This window comes from Medicago sativa, chromosome 2, assembly GCF_051527215.1.
Source record: "Medicago sativa cultivar Bolivia chromosome 2, Bolivia_mono, whole genome shotgun sequence".
Classification (NCBI taxonomy): Eukaryota; Viridiplantae; Streptophyta; class Magnoliopsida; order Fabales; family Fabaceae; genus Medicago; species Medicago sativa.
Window position 1 is genome coordinate 51476421 of NC_140750.1, and position 25809 is coordinate 51502229.

The 25809-nt window shown below is 35.1% G+C and overlaps 2 protein-coding genes across 4 annotated transcripts; one reads left to right on the forward strand and one right to left on the reverse strand.

Moving 5' to 3' along the window:
• Positions 1 to 102: 102 nt before the first annotated feature.
• Positions 103 to 8714, reverse strand: ATCS (Citrate synthase family protein). Of its 2 annotated transcripts, none has more exons than XM_085744902.1 (20): positions 8679 to 8714; positions 8402 to 8474; positions 8224 to 8286; positions 7515 to 7556; positions 6786 to 6851; positions 6593 to 6658; positions 6325 to 6438; positions 6051 to 6114; positions 5407 to 5489; positions 3968 to 4017; positions 3820 to 3897; positions 3561 to 3689; positions 3382 to 3424; positions 3074 to 3160; positions 2602 to 2706; positions 1675 to 1782; positions 1523 to 1573; positions 794 to 867; positions 644 to 695; positions 103 to 558 (listed from the first exon to the last, which is right to left on the reverse strand). In XM_085744902.1, exons 2-20 carry the CDS (start codon positions 8450 to 8452, stop codon positions 466 to 468), a joined length of 1419 nt encoding a protein of 472 aa, XP_085601028.1. In that variant the 5' UTR covers positions 8453 to 8474; positions 8679 to 8714; the 3' UTR covers positions 103 to 465. The 2 variants fall into 2 exon arrangements, with proteins under 2 accessions (XP_085601028.1, XP_085601029.1); XM_085744903.1 differs by having other exon boundaries at positions 8561 to 8714.
• A 10317-nt stretch (positions 8715 to 19031) lies between these two features.
• On the forward strand, positions 19032 to 23963 carry LOC146948705 (lysine--tRNA ligase-like). Of its 2 annotated transcripts, XR_015026953.1 has the most exons (9): positions 19032 to 19142; positions 19424 to 19537; positions 19621 to 19900; positions 19998 to 20097; positions 20195 to 20351; positions 20848 to 20991; positions 21082 to 21150; positions 23530 to 23667; positions 23747 to 23963. XR_015026953.1 is itself a non-coding variant. In XM_085744905.1 (6 exons), the coding sequence occupies exons 3-6, from the start codon at positions 19891 to 19893 to the stop codon at positions 20923 to 20925; spliced, it is 345 nt and encodes a 114-aa protein (XP_085601031.1). In that variant the 5' UTR covers positions 19032 to 19142; positions 19424 to 19537; positions 19621 to 19890; the 3' UTR covers positions 20926 to 21075. The 2 variants fall into 2 exon arrangements, 1 of the variants encoding a protein (XP_085601031.1); XM_085744905.1 differs by lacking the exons at positions 21082 to 21150; positions 23530 to 23667; positions 23747 to 23963 and having other exon boundaries at positions 20848 to 21075.
• The last annotated feature ends 1846 nt before the right edge of the window (positions 23964 to 25809 follow it).

Here is a 25809-nt window from a genome sequence, read left to right on the forward strand (position 1 = left end):
TATTTAAGAATTACTTTGGCAAGAACCGATTGTAATTAATATTGAACCAGGGTCACGTAGACTATAACTAAATATGCTAAATTTTATCAACAAACCACAAACTTCAAGTAAACTCATTATTATTGATAACTCGTATTTTTCGTCAAAAGGGGTCAATCCTATTTAGAAAGAATACAGAGGGATTACCCCAAAACAATAATGCCTTTATTCTGATGCTCCCTTGGGACCTAATTTATGCTGTGCAGAAAAAGTGAAAAGACAACTGTGAGAGTGATAATCCACCCTTTTCCTAAATACCAACATATTCTCAATCAGAACATGCGGACAAAATAACCAGAAAAATAAGGGAGGGGTCTAAGTAACGAATGCTTCTAGTTGAAATAGCACCAAAATTTTCAAGTTAACAACACCCTACATATCACCAGAGTGTATCTTAGCAATCAACAGATAAATGGTGCTTTAATTTCAGGATGAAGCGCCGACCAATTTCTCAAGTTTCTCCAGTGTGACACTTTTTGGCCTTTCAAGTGGCATTCCAAGAGCCCGGTCCCATATCAACTAAAATACAATGAAAGGAAGGGTTTGTTAATTCAAGCCAACAAATAGAGTAACCTTTGCAAGGAAATAACAGGGCATGACAAACCTGAGGGCCAACTCCAATACTCCTTGCGACACCAAAGAGAACGGTATAATAGCTGTCGAGAATATTAACAGATAATCAGATCTGCCCTAAAAAGTAATAGCAAATTGAAAACTATCTCAAGTTGAAAAAGAAAGAGATATAGTCTCATACTTTTCCTCAGTTAGACCATAGTAGTTCAGTAGTACTCCACTGTGAGCATCAACATTAGGCCATGGATTTTTAACCTATAAAAATAGCAAGTGAGCAAGTGAGTATTCAGTACATCTGGTATAAGGTCCATCAAAATTTGATGCAGGAATATATAAAAAAAATGTGGTAAAACTTCAGAGTAAATTATGCAAAAATGAACAAATAAAAATACAAAGCGAACAGAACCAAGCTAATACGTGAAAGTCTATATACAAATTCATGAAATTGTGTTGAAAAACCGTGTAGACTGACCATCCTCAAAACAAAAACTATGCCATAAAAAAAGGTAAGAAAAAGGTAAACATATACGAAGACTGAGAAATCTTCCTCTCTTGAGTCTTCATCAAAATCCTTATTTCTTTTCCAACAAAATACTCCACACAGAACTCACCATGATCAGCGGGGATGTTTTCATTGAACTAAAATCCCATTAGAAATTCCACAAAGAAATAAAAGTTCATAATCTAATATTCAATCCCTATCAGATCATCTTTCTTGTGTTTTGTTTCATTCAATACCTTGTTGCCCGAGCTAAACCTTTATAATCCATCTATGGTCTAGACTCGAAAGGTATTCATAAAATACAGGCATGTGGAAGTGTAAACTCATTAAGCAAAAACCATTTCAAGATTGGGAACTAAAATTATATATGATTGTGATTGAAATTGAAAAATAAAAACATGACATTACCTTGCCTAACTTGGTCAGAATAGGAGGCACAACCTCTTTAATTTTTGACACCTGAAAGGATCACAAAGTCACATTAGATCAAGAAGAAATTTACCAGAAACGAACTTCGAGAGTATTCCAAAGCAAACAAAATCTAAAATTGAGAAAAATACCAGCTGGAAAAGTGGATCATTAGGTAAATGCTTCAATGCAAACTCCCTCTGGCAAGTGTATCTTGGATCAGTATTGCGCAAAACTCCATGTCCATATCCAGGCACAACCTGCAAATCCAAAAATAGAAAAAGAAAAACCCTGCTGTCAAGTTGTCTACAGGGGCTTCTCAATAGAAGAATTTGGAACTGAGACAGTGGTATTCCTTTTAAAACAATCATTTTGTACAAAGATATGCATCTTTTATGATATGAAAACCCGTTATTTCACAACATTAAATATATTACTCTTGTCTCTTACTTGTACAACAACAATCAAGCTTTTTTTCCATTAGATAGAGCCAGTTACATGGATCAACCAACTATACAAAGCTTTGACGTGCATTGGTCAAAGATAGACTATTTCTCGAAAATCGAAATCCTTTTTAATGGTTTGGCTTGTAGTTTTCTTTGATCGCCCTCCACCTCTAATTATTGGATTGTCCTCGGCACTCTAACTTATAATTTCTTTGCAATTAAAAAAACATTTATTTTGAAAGCCATAAATTTTATACATTAATTTTGGAAACTTTCTCTTGAGAAGGCATGCAAACATGTGTCCATATACATGTAAAACAAGGAGAATGAAGAACCCTGATGCCCTTCAGCCAAAAAAAATCCTTTTATTAAAGAAAATTTTATCATAACAAATTGGATACATGAGCATGCTTTGCTCAATCGATTTTTATATTTTTTAAGCAGAAGTACTATCCTCTGATCTACACTACTGAATTGCTTCAATTCAACTAAAAGAAAGTTAAGCAAAACAAAAGAACCATAACATATCAACAATATTTAACATATACTTAAAATTTCTCAAGGAAACAAAAGCTAAATAGGAAGAGGAAGGCAGGCATCAAAAGCTTCAAAGATTCATATCAGTTACATTACCTGGCCACTGTTCAGAGTTTTATGAATGTAGTCGCTCAATTGTTCTGTACTTATGTTTGGAGTTCCAAACTCCTTAACTATATTTCTGATCCATCGTAGAACTTCCTGTAACAACGTATTGGATGTGAAAAAACAAACTAAAAGTAATAATATACAGATAAGGAACAATTTGGGCATTAATCATATTATATATCTCATTGGCTACATTGTTGCAATCCAATACTCATAATTATATAATTCAAAACTTTTCAGCAATAAAAGGCATATTTTTCTGTATGACTAGCATCTGACTGTATTTATCAGAACAGCAAATACTAGTAATGCAGGACAGCTTCATTTTCAAGTAAAAATGGCAAATATGACAGGTCAGAGACTATCCAAACATGGTTTATGAAATGGAAGAGGAAATGTGGCAAATTTTATATCAGAAAAACAGAAAACATGGTTAGGGAAAAAGAAATAACAAAATAACCTGATTGGCTAAACCATGCAGTGGGCCGGCTAAACCATTCAGAGCAGCTGCAAATGCAAGATAAGGATCTGATAGTGAACTAGCAACCTGAAGTGAACACAATAGAATACATTAAATTACAATAATAATAACAACCGGAATCAAAGGACACCATACTATTCTCTCAGGAATCATGTCCAATGAATAAACTAAGAACAAGCATTTACTAAATCACGAGTCATCTACATTAAATATTTGAATATTCTATAAATAATTCACCAATCAAAATTGCAACTGGATGGAAAAAGTGTTCAAGAGAATTAGCTTACTAGATGAGCTGTGTGAGAACTAACGTTGCCGCCTTCATGATCACTGCACATGAAATTTAACCAAAACATAAAAAATCAAACAGCAAATACAACGGTCGCTGTCTCACTGCTAATTAAAAGAGAACAGTACAGCTCATCATGATCATAAGAGGTGACGTCGTTATGAATGGAACACAAACCTGTGGATAGAAACATACAGCCTCATAAACTCAAGCATTTCCGGATCATCAAATCCTAACATGTGAGCATAGTTTGCACCATAATCCAAAGAATCATCCAATGGTATGATTTTTCCATCCTTGTATATCCTTTAAAATATGATAAGAAATCCATCCAAAATGTTAAAAGGATGAGAGAAATCTGTCAAACACTTTTAGCTATAACAACCCAATGCATATTAAATGTTTAATCTTGATGAGAAAGATATGCTTTGCATACCGTCGATAAATGTAAGCAGCAATTCCAGGCAAACGAGCAATTAAATTCAAGCTATCCTCATAAGTTGGCTCCCAATACCTATACCCACACAGCAAAAACGCTACAGTAGCTTATAAGGTGCAAATAACACAGACGTTTACAATCTTACCTTGACTTATGTATCCCACCCTCGTATGCCTTTGTAAATTCGCTCTCCACCTGAAATGAATTTTTTTTATTGAGAATGAGTCTGTCATCAGGAACGGATCCAGAAGTTTCAATTAGTGGGAGCAATATCACAATTTTTTTTTTTTGGTACAGCGATAATATCACATATTACAGATGTTTAAAAATATAAAATGTACATATGCATAATGATAAAATAACTGCACAATATCACTAAGCAAAAACTTGGAGACTATAAAACTATACTATTTTATACCAAAACAATTATTTAATATTTTATAAAAACTATCTCTTATATAGTCGATTCTTCACAAATAAAATTATTTAATATTTTTTGTGGGGACAAGACTTCATTTTTTGTGGAGAAAAAACAAAATAATCCAATAACTTATAACAGACTAAATAAGCTAGTGTGGGTAACAGCCCACAGTTATACACACTTAGATCCGTTCATGTGTGTCATTACAAGAACATTAATTAATAATGTACATGTTAGGCAGTGAATTTATTTAGTTGAGTATGATTCGTAGTTAACGTGTTGCAAAAATTAAGGCGTTTTCTTCCTCCTTTCCCTCTTCAAAAAAGGAAGAAACTTACTTTAGATGGACATGGAGAGTAATAGTATAAAGATAAATATACATAGGAAAGAGAACAGGAGGAAAACAATTGTACTATGATTACAAAAACACTATAATGTTGATTTTTGACCTCTGCGACCCGGTTAATTCTCTTTCTTCATTGGGTGAGCTCATGTGCATTAGAGACGAAGTGGGAGATGCTGATTCAATTTTTTGTATAAAATAATAATATACACAATAACTACAGAATACTGATATAAAGCAACTAGACCACAGAAACTAGATGCAAAGGATAAACCCAAAATACTACGATTATCGATAAGAGAAGAATAATATTCCAATCCTATATTTTATAATATTAAATTAATTGAACTCTTGCATGAGGTACATCTTACACCAGCAGTCACGAAAAACATGTCAGGTGAGTTTTTGTGAGGGGGTGATGCAAGCAATCTACGTTTCATTGAAGATTATCAAAATACAAGTGTTTGCTGAGATTAGACAGAGTGGAGTGTTAGATGTGCCTATTGAAGTATTTTCTTAGTCAGTTGAATCCTCCAATTTTCTGAGCTAAAATTTGAACCACTACCTATCACCCTTTGATTAATTTTATTATAAATATCTTCGTTTGTTAATATTATTATCAAATTATGGGCATAGAAGTCTAAAAAACAAAACATGAAGCAACAAACACTATACTTTCTGAAGAAAAAGGATAGCTTATCACACACACGAGTTTCCATGAATGATTATGGTAGTCAGAATAGCCGAATTATAAAAGAAAAATTTATGCAAAAGGAAGACCTTAAAAATCAGTGGTTCAATAAAGAATCTGTTACTCAACCTGGAGGGCCATTACACCAGTAGTGAATTGTGTCATTGGATGAGCAGAAACAGGCAGTGCATCAATTGCCTTGTAAGCATACTCTGCAAATAAAGAAAATAAGGAATCCACAATTTAGAGCCATGTGCATCATAAACAATGTAGAAAAAATTATGTTAAAATCCTCTGCACACGTGAGATTTCACCAAGAGCAAGTAGAATGTTGGCAACACAAACAAAATGACTGAAGCATGTACATAATCTTTAATTCTTGAAGTAAAAAGACCTTAGAAATCAGTGAGCGTTTCCTCAAACAAGGACCACATACACATCAAAAGAACAACTGACACGCACATGCTAACCGCGATGCCTATAAATTTACTACACAACAATGATCTTAAAAGAACACAACCTGCCATGAGAGACCCCTAGTTCATATCATATACCCAGTCTTAACATATTGCCATGCATTGTCTATTTTGTGTCTATTCACTTTAACTTTAAAGAAAAGCCTCTAAAGTATAGTGCCTATGATTATTAAACTTATTATGACTGATAAAAGAACTATACATAACCATGGCATTCAACTTGGACGCTGTCTATTATATTACAATGAACAGTCGTTACTTCCAGATACCAAGATATGATTACAAAAGGAAATTAACCTGGGATTTTCGCACGACTTCGCAATTCCTGAGCTAATGAATCCACTTGCTCTTTATTTGGTATCTGTGACACAAGGTATGAATTGAGGATTATATAACAAAACCACAGAGCATGTACCAAAACACTTTCATACAGGCTGATGTCGTGAGCTTCATAGCATTACAAAACCACAGAGCATGTACCAAAACACTTTCATACAGGCTGATGTCGTGAGCTTCATAGCATTACATGTAAGCCAACATCTATATATAAATAAATTCAATTTGATTATACCTTTCCTGTCAAAAGAAGCCACAATATGGCCTCAGGCAAAGGCTCCCCACCAGGAAAAGCACCTGGAAGTGTTTTCTGACAGTCAGGAATTGTCATGCCCCTAAAGCGAATTCCCTGAAAAACAAAACATGCTATTAGAGAACAATAACAAACAAATACTACATCTGAGATTCTATAACTAATCAATAGTCATTAGCATGTCATAACTCACTTATATTACTCTTTCACAAATATACTAAGCAAAGCCTGAGTCAATTGAAATATTTACCTCATCTGGGTCAACAGCTGAGCCTAGCCACACTAAAGCTGTCATTCCTCTCATTCCACCAAGTACCTTTTAATCAGAAAATGCAGTTCCAAAAATAAGTTACATTGCAAGCTTATGGCCAAGAAAGTGGGACTTCATTTAATACTGCTAGTAACTAGAAACTCTGTAGCTAATAAACATGTAATATAATTACCATATCAGCAGTGATTTTTCCCAATTCAACACTTCCATGCTCTTTCTTCAGCTTCTTAACACGTTCCTACAACCAGGTTTTATGCCAAGATTAAAACATATCATAGATACAAATTCTTAGTCATGCTAATTGAAGATTTGAATCAGAGAAGAACAAGAGAACTACAACTAAATGCACATTGGAAGTTGAGCACAGCACATGAAAGAATCGAGTCACAATCACTTCCACCCATTACAACCAGATAATTAAAACACTCCAAGACCCTGATTGGATTGGCTTTTTTGAGCTTATCTACTGATATAGATTTTGTGAGACAGTTTGGGAGAACTTACAAAAACAACTTATGCCATTGTTCACAAATTATTTTCAGCTTATTTTCATAAGCTCTCCAAGATAGCTTATGAAAACAGCTTACAGTTTTTACGAATATAATTTAACTTTATTTTATCGTTTGCTATATAAATAGCTTATTCACTAGTGCTATCATGATAAGTGCTTGTGTTGTAAACTGCAAATAAGCTGTTTATCCAAACAGGGTCTAAAACTATGTCCAATAGTAAAACTATGAAGCCCACATTTATGTATCAGGAGTACATCCTAACTCAGAGTATGCAGTTGAAGGAAAACAAACATGAAATTCGCTTTAACCACAACAAAGCAGCATATATTATGCATTAACTCATCCAACAAAAAAAGTACCAATGCCAAAACTTAAAAATGCAGACAAACCTGATACTCTGGAACTAGTTCCTTCATCTCAGTAAAAAGATCCTGCAAAACAGAACAAATAACCCCTCTGTCAGCAAAATTCATAATATAAAAAATACAAATTCAAGACAAACAGGGAACTTCATAAGTAATTTTAGATCTCAAACATCAAACCAACAAAATCTAAACTACATTATAAAATTCCAAACTACACGGTAATAACAGTAATAATAATCTCTAATCTCTAAAGCACTGACACTTCTAATCAAAAGTGTGTCAACATGTATCTATATTCGACACCGACACTGACGTCTGTTGCATTGACTGATGAAAGGTGTATTCGGAGACACTGACACATTTTGGTGTCAGACCAACACATGTGATTACGTTCAAATAATTAATTTTCTCAAATTACTATCGGGTATCAATGTCGTGTCCGGAGTCTGACACATGTTGGTGTCCAGAGTCTGACACATGTTGGTGTCCGACACCGACACATGTGCTTACGTTCATATAATTCATTTTCTCAAATTACTATCGGGTGTGTCATGTCCAGTGTCAGTGCTTAATAGACATTGACACATGGGATTACATTTAATTATGTCGTTTTCTCAAATTGCTACTAGTGTCGTCGTCAGCGTTTGTGTCCGGTGTTTGTGCTTAAAAAAACTCAGTGCATCTAATAATACCACAATTTTAGAATGATGAGAGAGAGAGAGAGATGTCATACAGTGTTAGTGGAGGTCTGCATTTGAAGCCATCTAACTGAATTAGCGAGACTAGGTTGCTGACCCTGCCATCAAAAATCATCATCATAAAAAAATAAAAATAAAAAGATCAGCAAGTTGCAAAAACAATAAAAAAAAAGAAAAGGAAATATATTGAAAGAATGGATTTAGAGTAATTACGACGCGAGATCGAAGCTTGGAAAGCGCAGAAACGCTTCGGAAAAACGCCATTTAGATGAATCAATAGAACAAGCTGCATAATCATTTCGTTAACGTTAGCAAAACAAATCAGAAGTAAAAAAATAATAAGAATGATAAGGGATTGAAAAAAATAGGTACGAGATGATGAAAGATCGATCAATGATGGTAGTTATAATAGAGAATCAAAACGATGAAGGTGAGATTGAGAAGTAGCTAGGGTTTGGAAGAAGAAAGAAAAAGAGAGAAGAGCGTTTACCGGTTGGGTTGAAAAGCAGAATGATGATTACGATCCAAAAAAATTGGAAAATTGAACTGGTCTTTATACTGAGAAGAGAAAAGAAAAATGTAATAACGCAATGCGATGCTGATTATTCGTGTCCTGATTCAGTCATTAGTGGAGGCAGGTGCAGGTTAAATAAATACAGCTGCTACTAGATTACGTATTTCATTTTAATTTTCTTTTACACGGTAATGATTAAGGGTAATAATATTTCCTTAAAAAAAATTAAGGGTAATAAAATAATTGTCAAAAAAAAAAAGCAAAATTATTAGCAAAAATAATAATATTAAATTCAAATAGTTCATGACCTCCTTAAACATGAATTGTTTCTGAATTTGATTTTTGATGGGGGCAATTTTTATCAGGTTTTAACTTTACTTATTTTTTGATCGATTTTTTTTTATTTTAAGTAGCTTGATGGTTAGACTCACATATTACAAATGTGGAGAAACGGGGTAATTCAAGTGCGAACTCCAACCCCTAAATACTTTACACGAGTCTTCTTTTTATTTGTTGATAATGTTTTTTTATTTCAATCTCAATTTAATTTACATAATAAAAACAACTATAATCTTTTTGTTTTTATCTTAACCGTCATATTCTCAAGAAAGAAAAAAAAATTCGATAATCCAAGATTCAATTGAAATATAAAAAATTCGATAGTCATTTTATTCTCTTGGGCATGGATTTACTCAACCAATCCTTTAAAAATTTAAGTATTATGTAAAATGGACTGCATTAAAGCATTTTATAATTTTTTATTTAATCTCTATGCATTGTTAATGTAAAATTATGTTACACGTACATTTAATAATGACACATTATTCCTTAAAAAAATAATGACACATTATGTGGCATCATATTATATGGAGTTATCAAATGAAATGTTTTTTATTTGTGTATTCATTATTTGACTTTCCAATAGAAATGTTTTTTCCTTTGAAAACATGGTCATCAAACGGGTTCCGGAACACTCCAAAATGATGGCAATACTAGAAGGTTAGTTAGGCCAGCTAAGCTGACCATTGTAGAGTTTTGACCTGTCTACAAAGGTTAGCTCCTTCTAACACAAAAGCAAAACGTGAACGGAAACTATACTAAAATAACATGAAACCTTTTTCTTATAGTTAATCATTATCACATAGAGAAAGATTTGTTTGAACACAAATACAAATAGAAAAGGTTTGGGCATATTAACATAAGTAGAGAAAAATAAATGAAATTTTTTTAGTCATATTATTTAATTATTTTTTCTTTAATTTTATTCAATTATTTGTGGTGCCTAAACACTTTTTACTTGTGTTTGTGACCAAGAAAAAATTTCTCTATCATAGGACTCAAGGCAAAACTAAGATTGATTTAATTGGTAAGGTGTTGGTACATAATAGTATTTCCTATGTGTTTTATTAAATGTTATTTTGGAAAAAATATTCATGGTTTATCAAATATCTTTTTCACAAATATTATTGATGTTTTTTATATCATACATTTTATTATTTATTACGTTTTCTTCTTTTCTATTTTTTTAATCTCTCTTTCTCATATCATTAATAAAATATCATTTTATAAAATTACTTATAATTATAATATCTGACAATTTAATAATTTTAATTTGTAAAATAATGATTTATTCTCTTAAAAAAAATTAAAAAAAGTTTTTTAAGTTATATTTTTATCATTTCGTGCTTTATTCATGCTTATTCTATCCTTTGTCAAATAAATTCTTGCTTACTCTCTTGTCAAAATATAAGAACCAAACTTGGCCATTCTTTATCATTGGTGCACTGGTATAGTGGTATCCGATACCTTTTGATTTGTAGGTGGTATTTGCATGTGGCGGTTTCATTAAACTTTACAACAGCAAAAAAACTTTTTTTTAAACAAACAAAAAAAACTTTTAAAAAAGGTTTCTTAATTATTTGAGGGAATAAAGAAAATAATACTAGTTTAGTGCAAGTTATAAAATGACCTTGTCAAAAAACAAAATAATTATAAAATGACACATCATTAAAAGTGTTGACATGAATCCTAACTATTTTAAAGTTCATGCATTTAAATAATTTGTGATTGAATAATTCAATAGTGTATTAATTTGTGATCGAAGACGATTACAAAGAATAGTCACCAATACTATTAATTAATAAATAATAATTTTCCCATTCCAAAAAAAATGAGTGAATAGTTTTATTTAGGCTAAAGTGCACTTTTCACCCATTAAGTTTCAAAAAGTTGCGATTTTGGTCCCTTATGAAAAAAATGACAGAAGTGACCCCCCATGTTTAGGGAAATATGCTCTTTTAACCCCCTAACATAAGGGAAATATGATCTTTTGACCCCTTATCTTTTCAAAATGTTGCGAATATGTCCCCTTTTTGGGACACGTGGCGTCTTCTCAGCAATTTTGGGACGAAGGGGACCAAAATTGTAATTTTTTTTAATAGGGGGCCAAAATCGCAACTTTTTGAAACTTAAGGGGGGAAGTGCACTTTAGCCTTTTTTTTAAGAAGTTAAAATGAAATATATTTATCAAAACTTAGTCTCTTAAACATAAGGAGTGTCAGAAGAACTAAGGTAGAAGAAATATTTGTTATCAGGTTTTTTTTGAAGAGACTAAAATGAATTATATTACCAATTCCACGCCCCCCCTCCATCCCCCCATCCTAATAAATTCATATTAAAAACCGATTCAGACTACAACACTGACAAGTCATATAATCTAGTGAACCGGTCTCTAAAAGACATTCCACCCACCCACACATCTGACCAAAATAGAGTATTTTTCCCATCTCCCACCACCTGACTAACATTACCATGAAACCACTCCTCCGAGCGCAAGGACGAAATGTCCCTCCACCAAACAGAAGCCTCACAACCACCCTCCTTCACCCGACCATCCACCACCCCATATCTAGCGGACAACACCCTAAACCACAAACTATCTCTATCCACCAACAATCTCCAACACCACTTCCCTAGAAAAGCAATATTAAAATCTCTAATTCTCCTTACCCTCAAACCTCCAACCTCCTGACACCGACAAATAGATTGCCAATCAACCCAAGTAATTTTCCTGTGGTCTACACTCCCCCCCCCCCCCCCCCCCAAAAAAAATTTATTAAAAATAGATTCGATAGAGGAAATGATACCTGACGGAGCTTTGAAAAAAGAAAGAGCATAAACAGGCAACGATGACAGGACAGACTTCAGTAAAACCAGCCGGCCACCCAAAGAAAGAAATTTCGAACTCCAACCCAACAATCTAGAGTGAATGCGCCTAAGAAGAGGGCTCCAGAAAGCCAATCTTCGCACATTACCACCAATAGGCAGCCCAAGGTACAAAAACGGTATAGATCCAACTTTGCAGTTTAGAACCAACGCTGCTGCCGATAACCAGGAACCGGTAACATTTACCCCAACCAAACTACTCTTCGAAAAATTCACCTTCAGACCAGATAATTGCTGAAAAAGTATGAGACACGCTCGAATAGCCCGAATATTAGCCCACGATTTCTCACCCAAAATCAATGTGTCGTCTGCAAATTGAAGATGCGACACCGACACCTGATCACACCTTCCCACCTTGTAACCAGTAAATAAATTATTAACAGTTAACGAATGCATCAACACATGAAACCCCTCTGCAGCCAAAAGAAAAAGAAAAGGCGACAAAGGGTCTCCCTGCCTCAAACCCCTCTCTAAAGAAAACTCATTCGTTGGAGATCCATTAACCAAAACCGATGCAATGGCTGTACCTATACATTCATTTATCCATTTACGCCAGAGAGTCGGAAACCCCATTTTCGCCATCACCTCATCCAAATATTTCCAGTCAATAGAATCATAAGCTTTTTCAAAATCAATTTTAAAAAGTATCAGTTCCTTCTTCCTTTTTCGAGCTTCATCAACCGTCTCATTATCCACCAAAATCCCATCGAGAATTTGACGACCTTTAATAAAAGCTGACTGAGTATCCGATACCACTGACCCAATCACCGACCGGAGCCTATTAGCAAGAACCTTCGCCAAAATTTTATACATACTACCCACCAAGGAAATGGGGCGAAAGTCATTAAGGCGCTGCGGATTATCAACCTTAGGAATAAGAGCAATAAAAGTACTATTTATACCTTTGGTTAACTTTCCGTTTCTATGAAATTCCATCAAAAAACGCATCAAGTCATCCTTCAAAATATCCCAAAATTGTTTAATGAAGCCGAAAGAAATACCGTCAGGTCCTGGAGACTTGTAACTATCACAATCCCAAACTGCCGCCTTCACCTCCTCCACTGAGAAAGGCACAATAAGACCAGCCCCTTGCCGATACGATAGAGACCGGAAATGCAAGCCTTCCATGCTCGGCCTGTTGTCATGAATGGCTTTAAAATGATCAGAAAAATGTGTGTACACAGCTGCGCGAACATTATCTACTCCCTCCACCAATACACCATCAACCATAAAAAATTGAATAGCATTTTTCCGACTCCTGCTAGACATGACACTATGAAAATACTTTGAATTCGCATCCCCTTCACGCAACCACTGCATCCTCGACTGTTGCCAACAAATGCTGGAATTGATTCTAGATAACGAAAACAATTCCTCAGTATACTCATGAAGCTCTTCTATTTCCTTCGCTGATAACACCACTGTTTCGCCCTTCACCTCAATACCAGTCACACTATCCTTCAAACTAGAAATCCTTGCAGGTAAATTTTTTGCATGTCGCTGATGCCAATCTTTTAGAGCCAATTTAATGAGTTTTAATTTTTCTTTTAGCACAAAACCTCCCCAACCTTCCAGCTGAAAACTCATCCACTTCTCACGAACAAAATCATTATACCCAGCAAAACTTTCCCAACATTTCAACAAACGCAACGGGCGGGGACCCCAATTCTCCTCATCGATACACAATTGAATAGGACAATGATCGGATAGACCCCTTGTTGAAGCCAACTGAAAACAATTTGGCCACGTCAAACACCATCTTTCTGACAATAAAAAACGATCAAGGCGACTCATAGAATTACCATCTCCCCGAAACCATGTAAAGTTACGACCCCGGAGAGGCAAATCAATCAAACAATTCCCACCGATAAACTGATTAAAAAAAGCACTCCCTGCATGTGGACCAGCCGCACCTACACTTCTACGTTCCTCCACACTTCTAACGGTATTAAAATCCCCACACACACAAATATTATGATCATGTAAAACTGACAGACGAGAAGAAATATTAGACCACAAAGTCTTCTGTCGATTAACATCACACGGAGCATAAACATTCAACAAAGTAAACTCATCCCCAGTCACAACAAAACGGCCTTGTATCCCTAAAACATGTTCAAACTGCACAGATGCCCACACCTCAACCTGAGAACTATCCCAAAGCGTAACCAGACCACCAGATGCTCCCGCCGACGGTTGAAAAGAAAAATTAACATTTACATAATTCCACATAGTTTACAAATGATTTCATCAAAAACAGACAGCTTCGTTTCCTGTAAACAGAGAATGGACGGATTTTTCTCCCGCACCAATTGACACACCTCCCTTCTCTTCTCATGACCACCTAAACCCCGGACATTCCACGATATAATCTTCATTACTACCACTCACCCCACCACACCAACCCCCCCTCCCCCACCTCACACCAACCCAACGGCCAATCACTATTTCCCTCCTCCCTCTTTAAACTTTCTTCCCACCCCGGACAACACATCGAAGCTATTATTTTTATCCCCTTGAAACTTCAACCCCACCATCTTCCCAAACCCCCTAACATCATCAGACTTTGCCTTAGCACCACCTTGTAATACCAAATAATTCATCCAATCATTATTAACGGAATTTTGCGAACCACTTTGCGAAGAAGATACATCAACCTTAGATTTCACCTTCGATCCCTGTGAGCCCCGTGAACGACGCCTATAAGACTTTCTTAAAGAACACAAAACCTCTTTACGTTCCTTCACAAATAGCCTAGCAATTCGTTTCAAACTTTGAGCACATTAACGAATGTGGCCACTTCTCTTCTTCTTAGTAACTCTCGGCCCAGCTGAAGCAGATGAAGGAAAACTCTTTGATTCAACTGGCCGTACCTCTTCAAAAGCGTTGGTCTTGTGCATGTTAACCCAATGAATACTCCATGGACCAGCAGCAGCTGAATGGACACGACCTGGAGGGCAAGATGAGTTTCTCCTAACTGAGTTCTGGCCTCCACGTTGGTGTTTCGGTTCCTGACTATTACCTCCGATGATATCTGATCGAAAATTTGCACTAACACCACCTGATGCTATAACATTGTTTGCGGCTGAAAGCTCCAAGTCTGTACCACCACCTGAAAGCTTCGCGGAAGCTGAAGGAGAGGCCACCAGCGAAGCCGCAGCCTGAACAGCAGGAGGCGTTGCTGTTTTGTGCAGTGGCTAAATCTCCACAGAATGAGTAACAGCGTCATTGTGCTCATGTTGCCAATCTTCTGAAAGGTGCTGCATAAGAGCATCAACTTCACCCTTTTCTACCACATCCTCATGACCATTGTCCAGCTGATCTTGTGTATCACCCTCTGATTCAACTTCTTCCCCTAAGCATGCATCCTCACCTAAAGCAAACCCTCATTCCTCAATAATTGTAAAGTCCATGAGTGTACCGTCCACCAACACTTTAGCCTCGAATTTTAAAATTTCCAAAGACGACGTTGATATTAAAACACGTGCATAATCAAAGCGGGCTTTGTCTTGCGTAAATTCATCAACTTTCAGCAGTCGTCCACAATCATAAACACAAAGTTTAAAAAAATCAATGTTCCAAGCGTGCAACGGAACTCCATAAATCCTCACCCAAGCGCCTCTTTCACGCACAACCAAATCCTTCTTCCACCGTATCGGATTAGTAAACAGGTTAGAAAAAAATTCAGATGCTTCATGAAATATACCACTGACATCACCATCATCCTCCATTCTCAATAACACCTTGTCTGCTCCCAACGGTAAAATGTCCAAATTAACAAAGCCAGCGTCAAAAATTCGACGTTGAATCACCGGTACAGCTTCACCATTTAACACGGTAACAACCAGACCTCTACTCGCCCATCTAACATCCTCCTCCGTTGAATTATACTTAGGAATATGTTGTTTCTCCCCGACCACCACCTCCAACTCCTCCCTACCGTGAACAGCCTTCAGAGTGCCCTTCTCCCCACCAGCTACTGCACCACGCACCAACAGTGCATGGGAACCCTCCTTCCTTCCACCTCTCTCCACCACAATCTCACCACCGACCTTACTTTTGTCTCCCTCGATACCAGCCCCACCAACTACCTTTCTTTTATCTCCCTTTGATTTTTTATCTTCGCTAATACTTTTTTCTCCCTCACCCCGCTCACCACCCTCAACCCTCTTGTTGCCAAACCTATCAAAACTTGAGACCTTAGCCACCACCCTCCAATCACCAAACCAAACATTGTTCACCGCCTTTAAAAGTTTGTCCACATCCTTCACATGACCATACCGTACAAAACCAAAAACTCCACCATTAACGTTACGTTTTCTAGCCAAATAAACATCCTTCAACACGCCACAGACCTCAAACCATTGTCTCAAAGCTAAATATGAAATGTCATGCGGTACGTTTGTGAAATAAAAAGAGACAAAGGTCGACTTTACCGGTTTGAGCTGTTCTCTGTCGGCCACTTCCTGATGCCGAGAAGCTGGCCTGCGTCCATCATGCTGATCACGCCGTGCAACTGGACGTGTGCACCTTTATCACTATTGCCTGAAAGCGAACGCCGTTGCAGCACATGTACATCATCATATGGCAGACAATCACGATGCCTAACCCTAGCGGGGCGTTCATAGTGAATAGTCACCCTTCCATCATTTGATAATTCATGATTCCCACGTTCCCAGTCTTCTTCCGAATCATACCAATCATCATACCAATCCCTAACCCTAGACTGCCCGTGCCGACGACCCCTTGAACCTCCATGCCGCTGCTCCTCCCAAAGCCTGTCCCGTTGTCTGTCCACCTGTTCCTGCGCTTTCCTCTTCCGCGATCTCACGTCAGCCCATTCTCCCCTATCCCCCCTTTTAGTGGCACCCTGCTTGGCCCCTTTCCCCCTATGGTACCTTACTTCCGGCGAAGGTGACTGCCGACGCGGTTGTCCCCGGTGGAACCGAGAATAGCCGCCACTCTCTCTCACAAGACCACGCCCTCTCTCTCTCTCTAGTGATTATTTATTTATAACTTTTTTGTTGTTATCAGGTTAACGATGGAAAAAAAAAAAGATATGACCATAATGCAGGCACACTTAAAATACAAAAGCTAAAATAAATTAGGTGATAACTCCCAAACATAAAAAAGGATTAAGCCACCGCATGTGATAATTAAAAACAAAATTAGGATGATTTGTCTTCAACCACCAGAAGGATTAGAGCTTAATTTTATCGATAAGTTGGATTATTGAATTCACCTTTTGTTGAAAACTCTAGCATTCCTGTCACGCCAGATAATCCAAACGCAAGAAAACCAAATTAAATAAAAAGCAGAACAAATGTTTTTTGAGAAGCCACTTAACGATTGAATATTTAATGACTTTTAAATAGGCCAAATTGGCTTTAAAGCCTATTTCACCGTAAGACTTGTCTATTGATATAAGGCCTTAAAAGCCTATTTCACTATAAGGCCTCAAAACCTATTTAAAAAGACCATTATTTGAGTTTTTTTTCCTTGATTTTTATGTTTAATATAAATTATATTTTATTATAAATAAAAAATAAATTTTAATAATATGAATAAATAGGCTGGCCTATCAGGCTTTGTAGGCTTGTTTGATAGCCTAAGTCTGACCTATTTACTTAAATAGACTTTTTCAAAAGCCTAAGCCTAGCCCTTTTCATAAACAGGCCAAGTCATGCCAGACTTAAACAGGCCAAGCCGTAGGCCCCTATAGGTCGGTCTGGCCTATTCTCAACCCTAGTCATGTGTTCAAATACATCCGGTTTAACTAGAGGTAATGAGTTTGAATCCACCGAGGTGACACAACACCCTTATGGAATTTGCGAAATAGCAAAAAAAAAAACAAAAAACTTGAAGCTAATAAGCACCTTTCACTTTAGCTCCTCCGTTGAAAAAAAATGTTTGGCCGTTTTATTCAACGGTAACATAACTTTACATACCTTGAACTATATACATCATTTATTGAATGAATTTAATTTTTTTTTAGAATTAATGAATTAATGGGAACCAATTAATCAAAATATAGTCAATGAGTCAATCAATTTGAAGGAAACTCAACAACATAGTCTTCCAATGGGCCACGTAATATGGGCAGGTACCCATATCCAAAACCAAAACGTATATAAATCATACAACTTCACAATTTCAAGAGCTACACAATTTCAAGAACCTCGCAAGTTTTTCTAAAACCCTAATTACTCACTCGCTTTCATTCTCATTCATCTCTCATCCTTCTAGCGACTCTTTTTCCCTTCCAATGGAATCTCAATCGGATCCTCTGCCCACCGGCACTACCACCAACGAAAACAGCAGCAAGAAGTGATTGCTTCATACCTTTTTCTCTTTCTCCATGTTAAACTACTAAATTTATTTATTTGTTAAATTGTTTCGTCGTTACTTTGTTTATAGTGCCCTAATGAAGATCATGAATAAGTATATGAAACGCGAGGAGGAAGCCACATTTACGAAGGATGAGTTCATTAATTTGCGCCGGAGTCGATCATCCGAAAATTTAACTGTAGCAAGAAGAATGATATGAAGCGTGAGGACGAGGATGATGAGGAGGAGGAGGAGAAAGCCATAAAGGTAACACTCTCGTTTCCAATTATCCATCAATTCATAATGTAACCTTTGATTTAGTTTCTGTAGAATTCTTTGTGATTTTATCGGTCTTTGCTTATTGACTTCAATGTTTCTATCAAAATTATTCAAGAATATGATTTATTTATTATATTTCAATTCAATTTTTAGGATGACCCACCCAAGGAAGCAACAACCGACCTATCCAATTTTATATCCGATTTTAGTCAAAAGCTAGATTCTTTTAAATTACTCCCTCCGTCTCTAAATTATAGTCGTTTAAGGTTTGTGCACGGTGATTAATTGAGTTGATTTTTATGGTAAAATTTGTATCATTTACTAAAACACCCTTATTAATTGTAGTTAGTGGAGTAGTTAAGTTGGATGAATTTCAATAAGTAAGGGTATATTAATGGAAAAAAATAATAAATGTTGCATTGGTATTCTAAAGTGACAATTATTTTGAGAAAAAGAAAAAATTGTAAAGAGACAATTATTATGAGATGGAGGGAGTAGAAAAAGTTGCAAATCTGCGGTCGCCCTAGAGCCGAATGGCAGAAGGTGCCACAATATCAAGACTGTGATACTACCAAGGCATTTCCGCCACCATTCCTTGAAGATGGCAAGGTGAATATCATGTTATTAAATGTTTGATTACGATTTTTTCAATGCAATGTTTCCTAAATGTTAATTCAGCTCTACAATGTTTAATCCGATAACTGGAATTTTGTCCGGCATTATTCTGATAAGTTTCATATAAATCTTTCACAAATCGTTGTTTGTAGATGTAGATGCTTAACAAAAAGTTTCTTTTGCATTATCTCCTGTTTTCTTTCAATCAAAACATGTATTTTATCTAATGTGACTAATTTGATTTGATTTATTCAATGAATTATATTTTCTTATAGGAAAAAAGATATAAGGATTTGATGCTTAATTCAGAGGTTCAAGCAATATCCAAGACTAGGTCTAGAATCCTTACTTACATTAGGAGATTCCTTGAGGAGCATGATTTCTCGGAGGTTCATTCTTTGTCTGAGTATGATTATGTTTGATTCCTCTCATTTGTTTCCTTTCCATTCATCCACTTTTGAACCACTCTCAGGTTGAAACACCACTCTTAAACATGCTTCATGATGGTTCTCCTGCTCGCCCATATGAAAGATATCTTAATGACCCTAACATGAGATCGTTCCTCAGAATTTCTCCAGAATCCTATCTCAAGCAGTTGGTTGGTGGGCGGGAGCGTGTTTATGAAATTGGGAAACAATTTAGGAATGAGAGTATATATTTGACTCATAATCTTGAGTTTACTATCTATGCATTCTTTATGACTTATATGAACTGTAACGACATGATGATGATAACATAAAACATGTCAAGTGGTGAGCTTTTACTAGGTCTTTGAATGTCACCTACTTCTCTTTCAAATATTTTAGTTTCAATTCATCTTAGTCTTGTTTTGTTGAAAACTTTGAATAGGGATGGTCCAGGAACTTACAAACGGCAGCTATAAAATCAAGTATCATGCAAATGGGATTGATAACGCTCCTATTGAAATTGACTTTACTCCACCATTCAGGTCTGTGGTGTTCATTTTTTGTCACAAATGGAGGTCATTAACATTTTAATCTTTTTTCTTTTTTGAATAATTGATTTGGTTTTTTTAATTATTACAGAAGATTTGACATGATTGAAGAATTAGAGAAGATCACAAAACTAAAATTTCCCAAAGACTTGTCGAGCAATAATGCTAACCAATATATGAAGTTGGTATGCATGAAGTATAAACTCGAATGCCGCCTCCCTGAAACAACCGCTCATTTGTTGAATAAGGTAATCACATTCCTTTTCCCCTCACTTTTTTTTTGGGCATATTGTCCCTTATTTGTAATTTTTCCTTCTGTGTAAAAGTTGAATATATATTCTTTTTCTTTGTTGCGAAGGCACTGTGTCTGTCAGTGTTATTTTTTATGCTATACTTATTCTGGAGCTTTACTTTTAGGTATGATTAAGATTAAGATAATAAAACAAATAAGACCAGTTCAAGATTTCAGCATTAATTTTATGTGTTATGTTTTGAAGAATGAAATAGTTATGGATGAGAGGAATACAAAACCATAGAAATTTTAGTCTTTCTAAATGAACAACTATTATTACAGTGTGTAACTAACTCTATTTTCTAGTTAAGAGCTCTGCCGATTCTAATTAGTTAATGCCGTGTAACAATAATTTCTATATGAATCTAGTGTTGTATGTCAAGTCATTCATGTAGCCAACATCGTGCAGTATGGAGAAAATGCATTTAATTACTGTTCTTGATGTATTGCAGCTTGTGAGACACTTTTTGGTGGAAACATGTGTCAATCCTACTTTCATTACAAATCTTCCTGAGATTATGAGTCCTTGAGCAAAGAATCACGAAACGAAACCAGGATTGACTGGACATTTTGAATTGTTTGTTAACAAATTTCGGGTAATATCACGGCATTTAGGTGATTGGTGTTTAAAAAATATGGATTCAAGTTTCTGACTTCTGATCATTGTTTTATTTTTTACTTTTCAGCTTTGTGATGGGTTTTCTGAATTGAATGATCATGTGGTACAAAAGAAAAAATTTGATGATCAACTCAAGGTAATAAGATGATATTGCTGCAATATGCAAAAATAATTATGCTCAAACAGTTTGCCATATTTTATTTGAAATCTATAATCTATAACTATTAATAAAGGCAATACATCCATTTGGTGTAGCCTTTTTTACTTTCCAAAATTGCCCCTCCATAACAAGTTATTTTATTTCAAACGGTTATTTTATTTTCTGTAAACAGATGCGGTTAGAATTAAAAATAAAAAAAAACTAATCAAATAAGCCAAACGGGAAGGGATAATCAAAGAAAAATGAAAAGAACAAAAGGAACTAATGAGAATCGAAAAAAGGAGAGAGGAAGATGAAGAAGAAAGTGGGATGAAGAAGAATGGCGATTCAAAGGGAATATGATTTGGTGGTCTCCTCATTCACATTATTTTTGCTTTTTTGATAAAAAAAACTTCTCTCATTGTCCTTTTTTTCTTTTTAATCAAAACATTGATGATTATTATTTTTTTGTTGTTGTTTTGTTCAGGTTTTGTAGAAAAAAAAGTATAACTTCAACATCCACATTACAATTTGATTCAGACAAACCAAAGAAAAAGAGGTAGAAAAATAATTTGATTATTATTTTGACTCTGTATCCTACTATTGACAGAAAGATAGAAATAGAGAAGAGGATAAGGGAGGAAGATGAGGGAACAACTCGGGTTCTTCGTCGATGCGGCGATAGAGGATGAAACATACATGGATGGCGATGGGATGAAATAAAGAGGAATTGCCGAGGGTACAACCCAATGCTCTCTCTTTTCAATTTCTAAGAAATTGTTTGCTTCTAACTTCAACACTTTTTGGTACGTAGTGTTTCCATTTTGCACTTGAACACTTGATCCTTTCTTACGATCCTGTTACTAGACTAAAATGGCCATCTCTCATATTGCTATTACAGTAATTTATAAGCACAGATTTTATATTGCTCTCCCTATCATAAGGAAACAAACCCACAAATAACGGTTTCTTGAATGTTCCCCGGTGCATGCATTTTTCTTTTGATTTCAGTTTCAGTGCAATTTACAATTCGTTAATGATTTTGTATTTATAGATTGTTTCTATTATATCCTTCATTTCTTTCCTATTATTTTCTTCAATTTTTGTCTTCATTATTGTAGGGGGGAGTGGCCTAGACAGTGAAATAGGGAACCAGGGACATCGCACCGCATTTTTTACAAGGGTAAGGTGGCTAGGTAAAGTACAAACACCAACGTGGGTTTGTATATTTCGCACTGCAGTCAGTGCTTGGAGGTCGGGTTTTTATGTAGGACACACTTCATAATGGATTAGGTGATGTTACTATTGGTAATTTTAGTGAATTTAGTGTATTTAGGAGATAGATGAATGATTGAAATAAGCAAAATTTGATCTTTCATTTTGGGTGACAAAATCAATAATTTTCATTTTCTTGCAGGTTGAAGCCTTTCATGTTGGCTGATCTCTTTAAGACAAGGTAATCTCATGTCCTCATGGCGACTACAATTCAACTGATGATTGGAATACCTAGAGAAATGTTATTTCGTTTGAGCAATTCAATGTTCCTGCTGACTTTTATCCTCAACATAGAGTTGTTGCTTAGACAGGCAAAGGCAATGTTGATATAATGTTTCTTGGTTTTCTACTCACTTCTCTTCTCTTCATTTGCTTTGCAAATGAGATTGAGTTACCAATATATGTTAGTTCCGGCATACGGTAGGAAAGATTTGCATAAAAAAAGTGGGATGATGAAACATATGTTAGTTCGAAACCCTCCATTGTAGATGTACTCAATGGTGTTGGGAACTTTTTCAACAGCTAATTAGATGGAAAGATGGAAGTTTTTTTTTTTTTTTTTATGCATGTTTGATGAATGATTAAAATTTGAATGCTTGAATTGTAAAGTTGAAAATGTAAAGTTGTTAAAATATTTTGTTGCCTTTAAATTGTGCTGTGTTTCAGAAAACGATTTATGCACTTCTTTTTTAAAAGTTAACGATAGTTTGAGGCTCTTTAGAATTCTCACAAATTGGTGCTACCTGCTTAAATTAAAAATATGTATTACTCGAAAAAAAAAATATCCTTAGTAATGCTTAGTTACTGTTAGAATCCAATTGTGTTGTAGTGAGGAGTTTTGTATGGATTGAGCCCTTTATGACTGATGTAATATGGTCTAAGGATCCATTTAATTTATAAAAAAACATCTCATGATCAGGTTTTTATTTCTATAATATAAGATTTATGTATTACTCTTCTACATGAATTTTATTTCTATATCATAATATCACCTTAAACATATAACATAGCGCATTAGAAAAAGCGGACAGACGGGCACGTGAGTGCCCGTCTGGACGCTAGTAATAATAATAATAGTAGTGAATTTTCTCTGTTTTGCAGCACTTGGGTGATGACAAAGCAATGACCTTAGATGAAACATTATCTACATCTTTGGAGAATGGTATGCCACCAACTGGTGGTTGTGGTTTGGGTATTGATTACTTGACCATGTCATTGACTGATTCACAACATATTAAGGTTCAATCTCTTTTCTCTCTATCCGCATGCTCAGTATATTTTGGCAATATCTTATAATTTTTTGTTCTTATCTTACCAGGCCGCAATGTCATCTCATGAACGTCCTTTAAATCAAAGCTGTGTTATTAAATTTTGTCTCAGTTAAATTTACAGGTGGTGTGTTCTCCTTCAAGCCATTAAGATTACTATGCCAACCTTGTTCTTGGTAATTGATATGCATACTATAATGTGATTTTAAGTTGATCTTGCTGTGTAATATTCAAAAATTGGACTCATTTATTTGATTCAAAATATATTTACATTTCCAACATCAGAAACATTTGTTCTGATTCAATTCTTTGATTGTCCTTTCATTTTTCAGTTCGATCGATGTGTATTTTTATCAGAATTCAAACAAATTTTAATCATGCATTTGAAACATAACATAAGATTGAGATATACAAGTAAATAGTTACACATACCTGTGTGATCTGTTTGAGTTTTTTGTGTTTCATTTGCAACCCAAAAATAGTGAAGGAAAGATATGTCATTATCCTTGCTAGATAACTTTGCCCATTTCTTGAACTGATCACTAGAGTTGTGAATAGTTTGAAAATATTGAACAATTTCTTTTCTCTCAACCAAACAGTCCCCAATTGTTCCTATCCTACATAAGGATAAAAATGAAGTCCAAATCAGATGAGACCCACACACATAAAGAGAGAGATTATATGAAAGTTTGAACAACAAAAGCTAACTTAAACCAGAAATAAAAACACTTATCCCTTTATGGAAGATTTTTTTTTTTTTTTTGTTTTGGTTCATTTGGAAGTAAGGGTGTACTTGTTTGAGGTGGTGGAAAATATAAAATGAAATTTTAAACTACGGAAAGTAATAAGTGAGACTCGTTCAGTTATTGTATTTGGAGGTTTCGTTAAGGTGACATCTTATCCCCTACTTTTGAGCACTTTTTATATACTCTAATTAATTTTTCTCTAAATAAGAAAAATAGCTTACCAACTTACCAAACATGAGTATCTTACATTACACAAGCATACTAGACAATTGGGAACGTAAGATGCCTAAATGAGCATGCATGTCTGTGCACAAATCACATTCCAAGAGTTAAAATTATCGTTGATCGAGTCGTTGTTATGTTGAACGTGATGGTCAAATTTTTAATTTAGCCAAATAAATGAGATTGTAAAAAAGAAAAAATTAACAAAAAGTTGTATGAGATTCAGACTTTACAAAATCTGTTTAGAGGCTGATTACGAGTTCTGAGATCCATAAAATTTATAGAATTGATAGATAACATGATGAGAACATACAACTTTGGAGGTCCACAAATATTTTCAGAATAGCTTCAAAAAAGAATCTCTTAACAGATAATTCCTTAGATTACCTTAAATTGCCTCACTAAAGTAAAGAAATCATCATCATTATGATACTATTCTTGTGTATTACGGACAAAACCATGGTCACAGATTCATTATAACTAATACAAATGTGTGCTTTTAATTAATTCAAATGAATTTGAGCATGAATTGTACACAACTGCAGGATTCAAAGCCAAAACACCATGATATTTGCGTAAGATCATTCACTCATCAGAAGAGCTTGCAAAAAGGAACTTATAATAATGCTCTCCTTGTTAATATGCAGTTCATTTCCCTAAATAATCCATCATCCATACCTGTTCATAGCATTTTAAAAAGAAAAATATCAAGATAACAAAATTCATAAATTAATAATTTAAAAAGAACACAATTCACAAATTATAAAAAATGGTTAATAAGTTTAGTTTGGTTAAACACCTTCAGTTGGGAAGTTAGTTCACTTCAGAGCTTCTCAATACAAGTTCATTACTTTATTGTGTAAACACAACTTTTCCCATCAAATTTCAGTTTCATCTCTTATCACTTTGTCTCACATTATATTCCTCTCCTGCCATGATTTACATGTCATTTTGTGGTTCCGAACAACAATACGTTGCTTCATGGCTTTCTTAACGGGCAGTTAACTTAGGAAGTAGAAATAATACCGGTCTACATATAGTGCCGCCATATCCTTCACAATTGGCCATATCGGTTTTCCAAAAATCCCCCATGGCCGATATTTGAAAACAAAGCTCAGCTAGGAATCCCGAAATCTATTCTGATC

Excerpts from the sequence above, each read along its gene's own strand:
- ATCS (XM_085744902.1), bottom strand. The coding sequence starts at position 8,452 with ATGGCGTTTTTCCGAAGCGTTTCTGCGCTTTCCAAGCTTCGATCTCGC. Across the intron at positions 7,557-8,223 it reads TGCAGACCTCCACTAACACT|GATCTTTTTACTGAGATGAA; the intron begins GTATGACATCTC and ends TCTGTTTTGCAG. Across the intron at positions 696-793 it reads TATGGTCTAACTGAGGAAAA|CTATTATACCGTTCTCTTTG; the intron begins GTATGAGACTAT and ends TATTCTCGACAG.
- LOC146948705 (XM_085744905.1), top strand. Across the intron at positions 20,098-20,194 it reads GACTTTACTCCACCATTCAG|AAGATTTGACATGATTGAAG; the intron begins GTCTGTGGTGTT and ends TAATTATTACAG. Across the intron at positions 20,352-20,847 it reads CCGCTCATTTGTTGAATAAG|CTTGTGAGACACTTTTTGGT; the intron begins GTAATCACATTC and ends GATGTATTGCAG.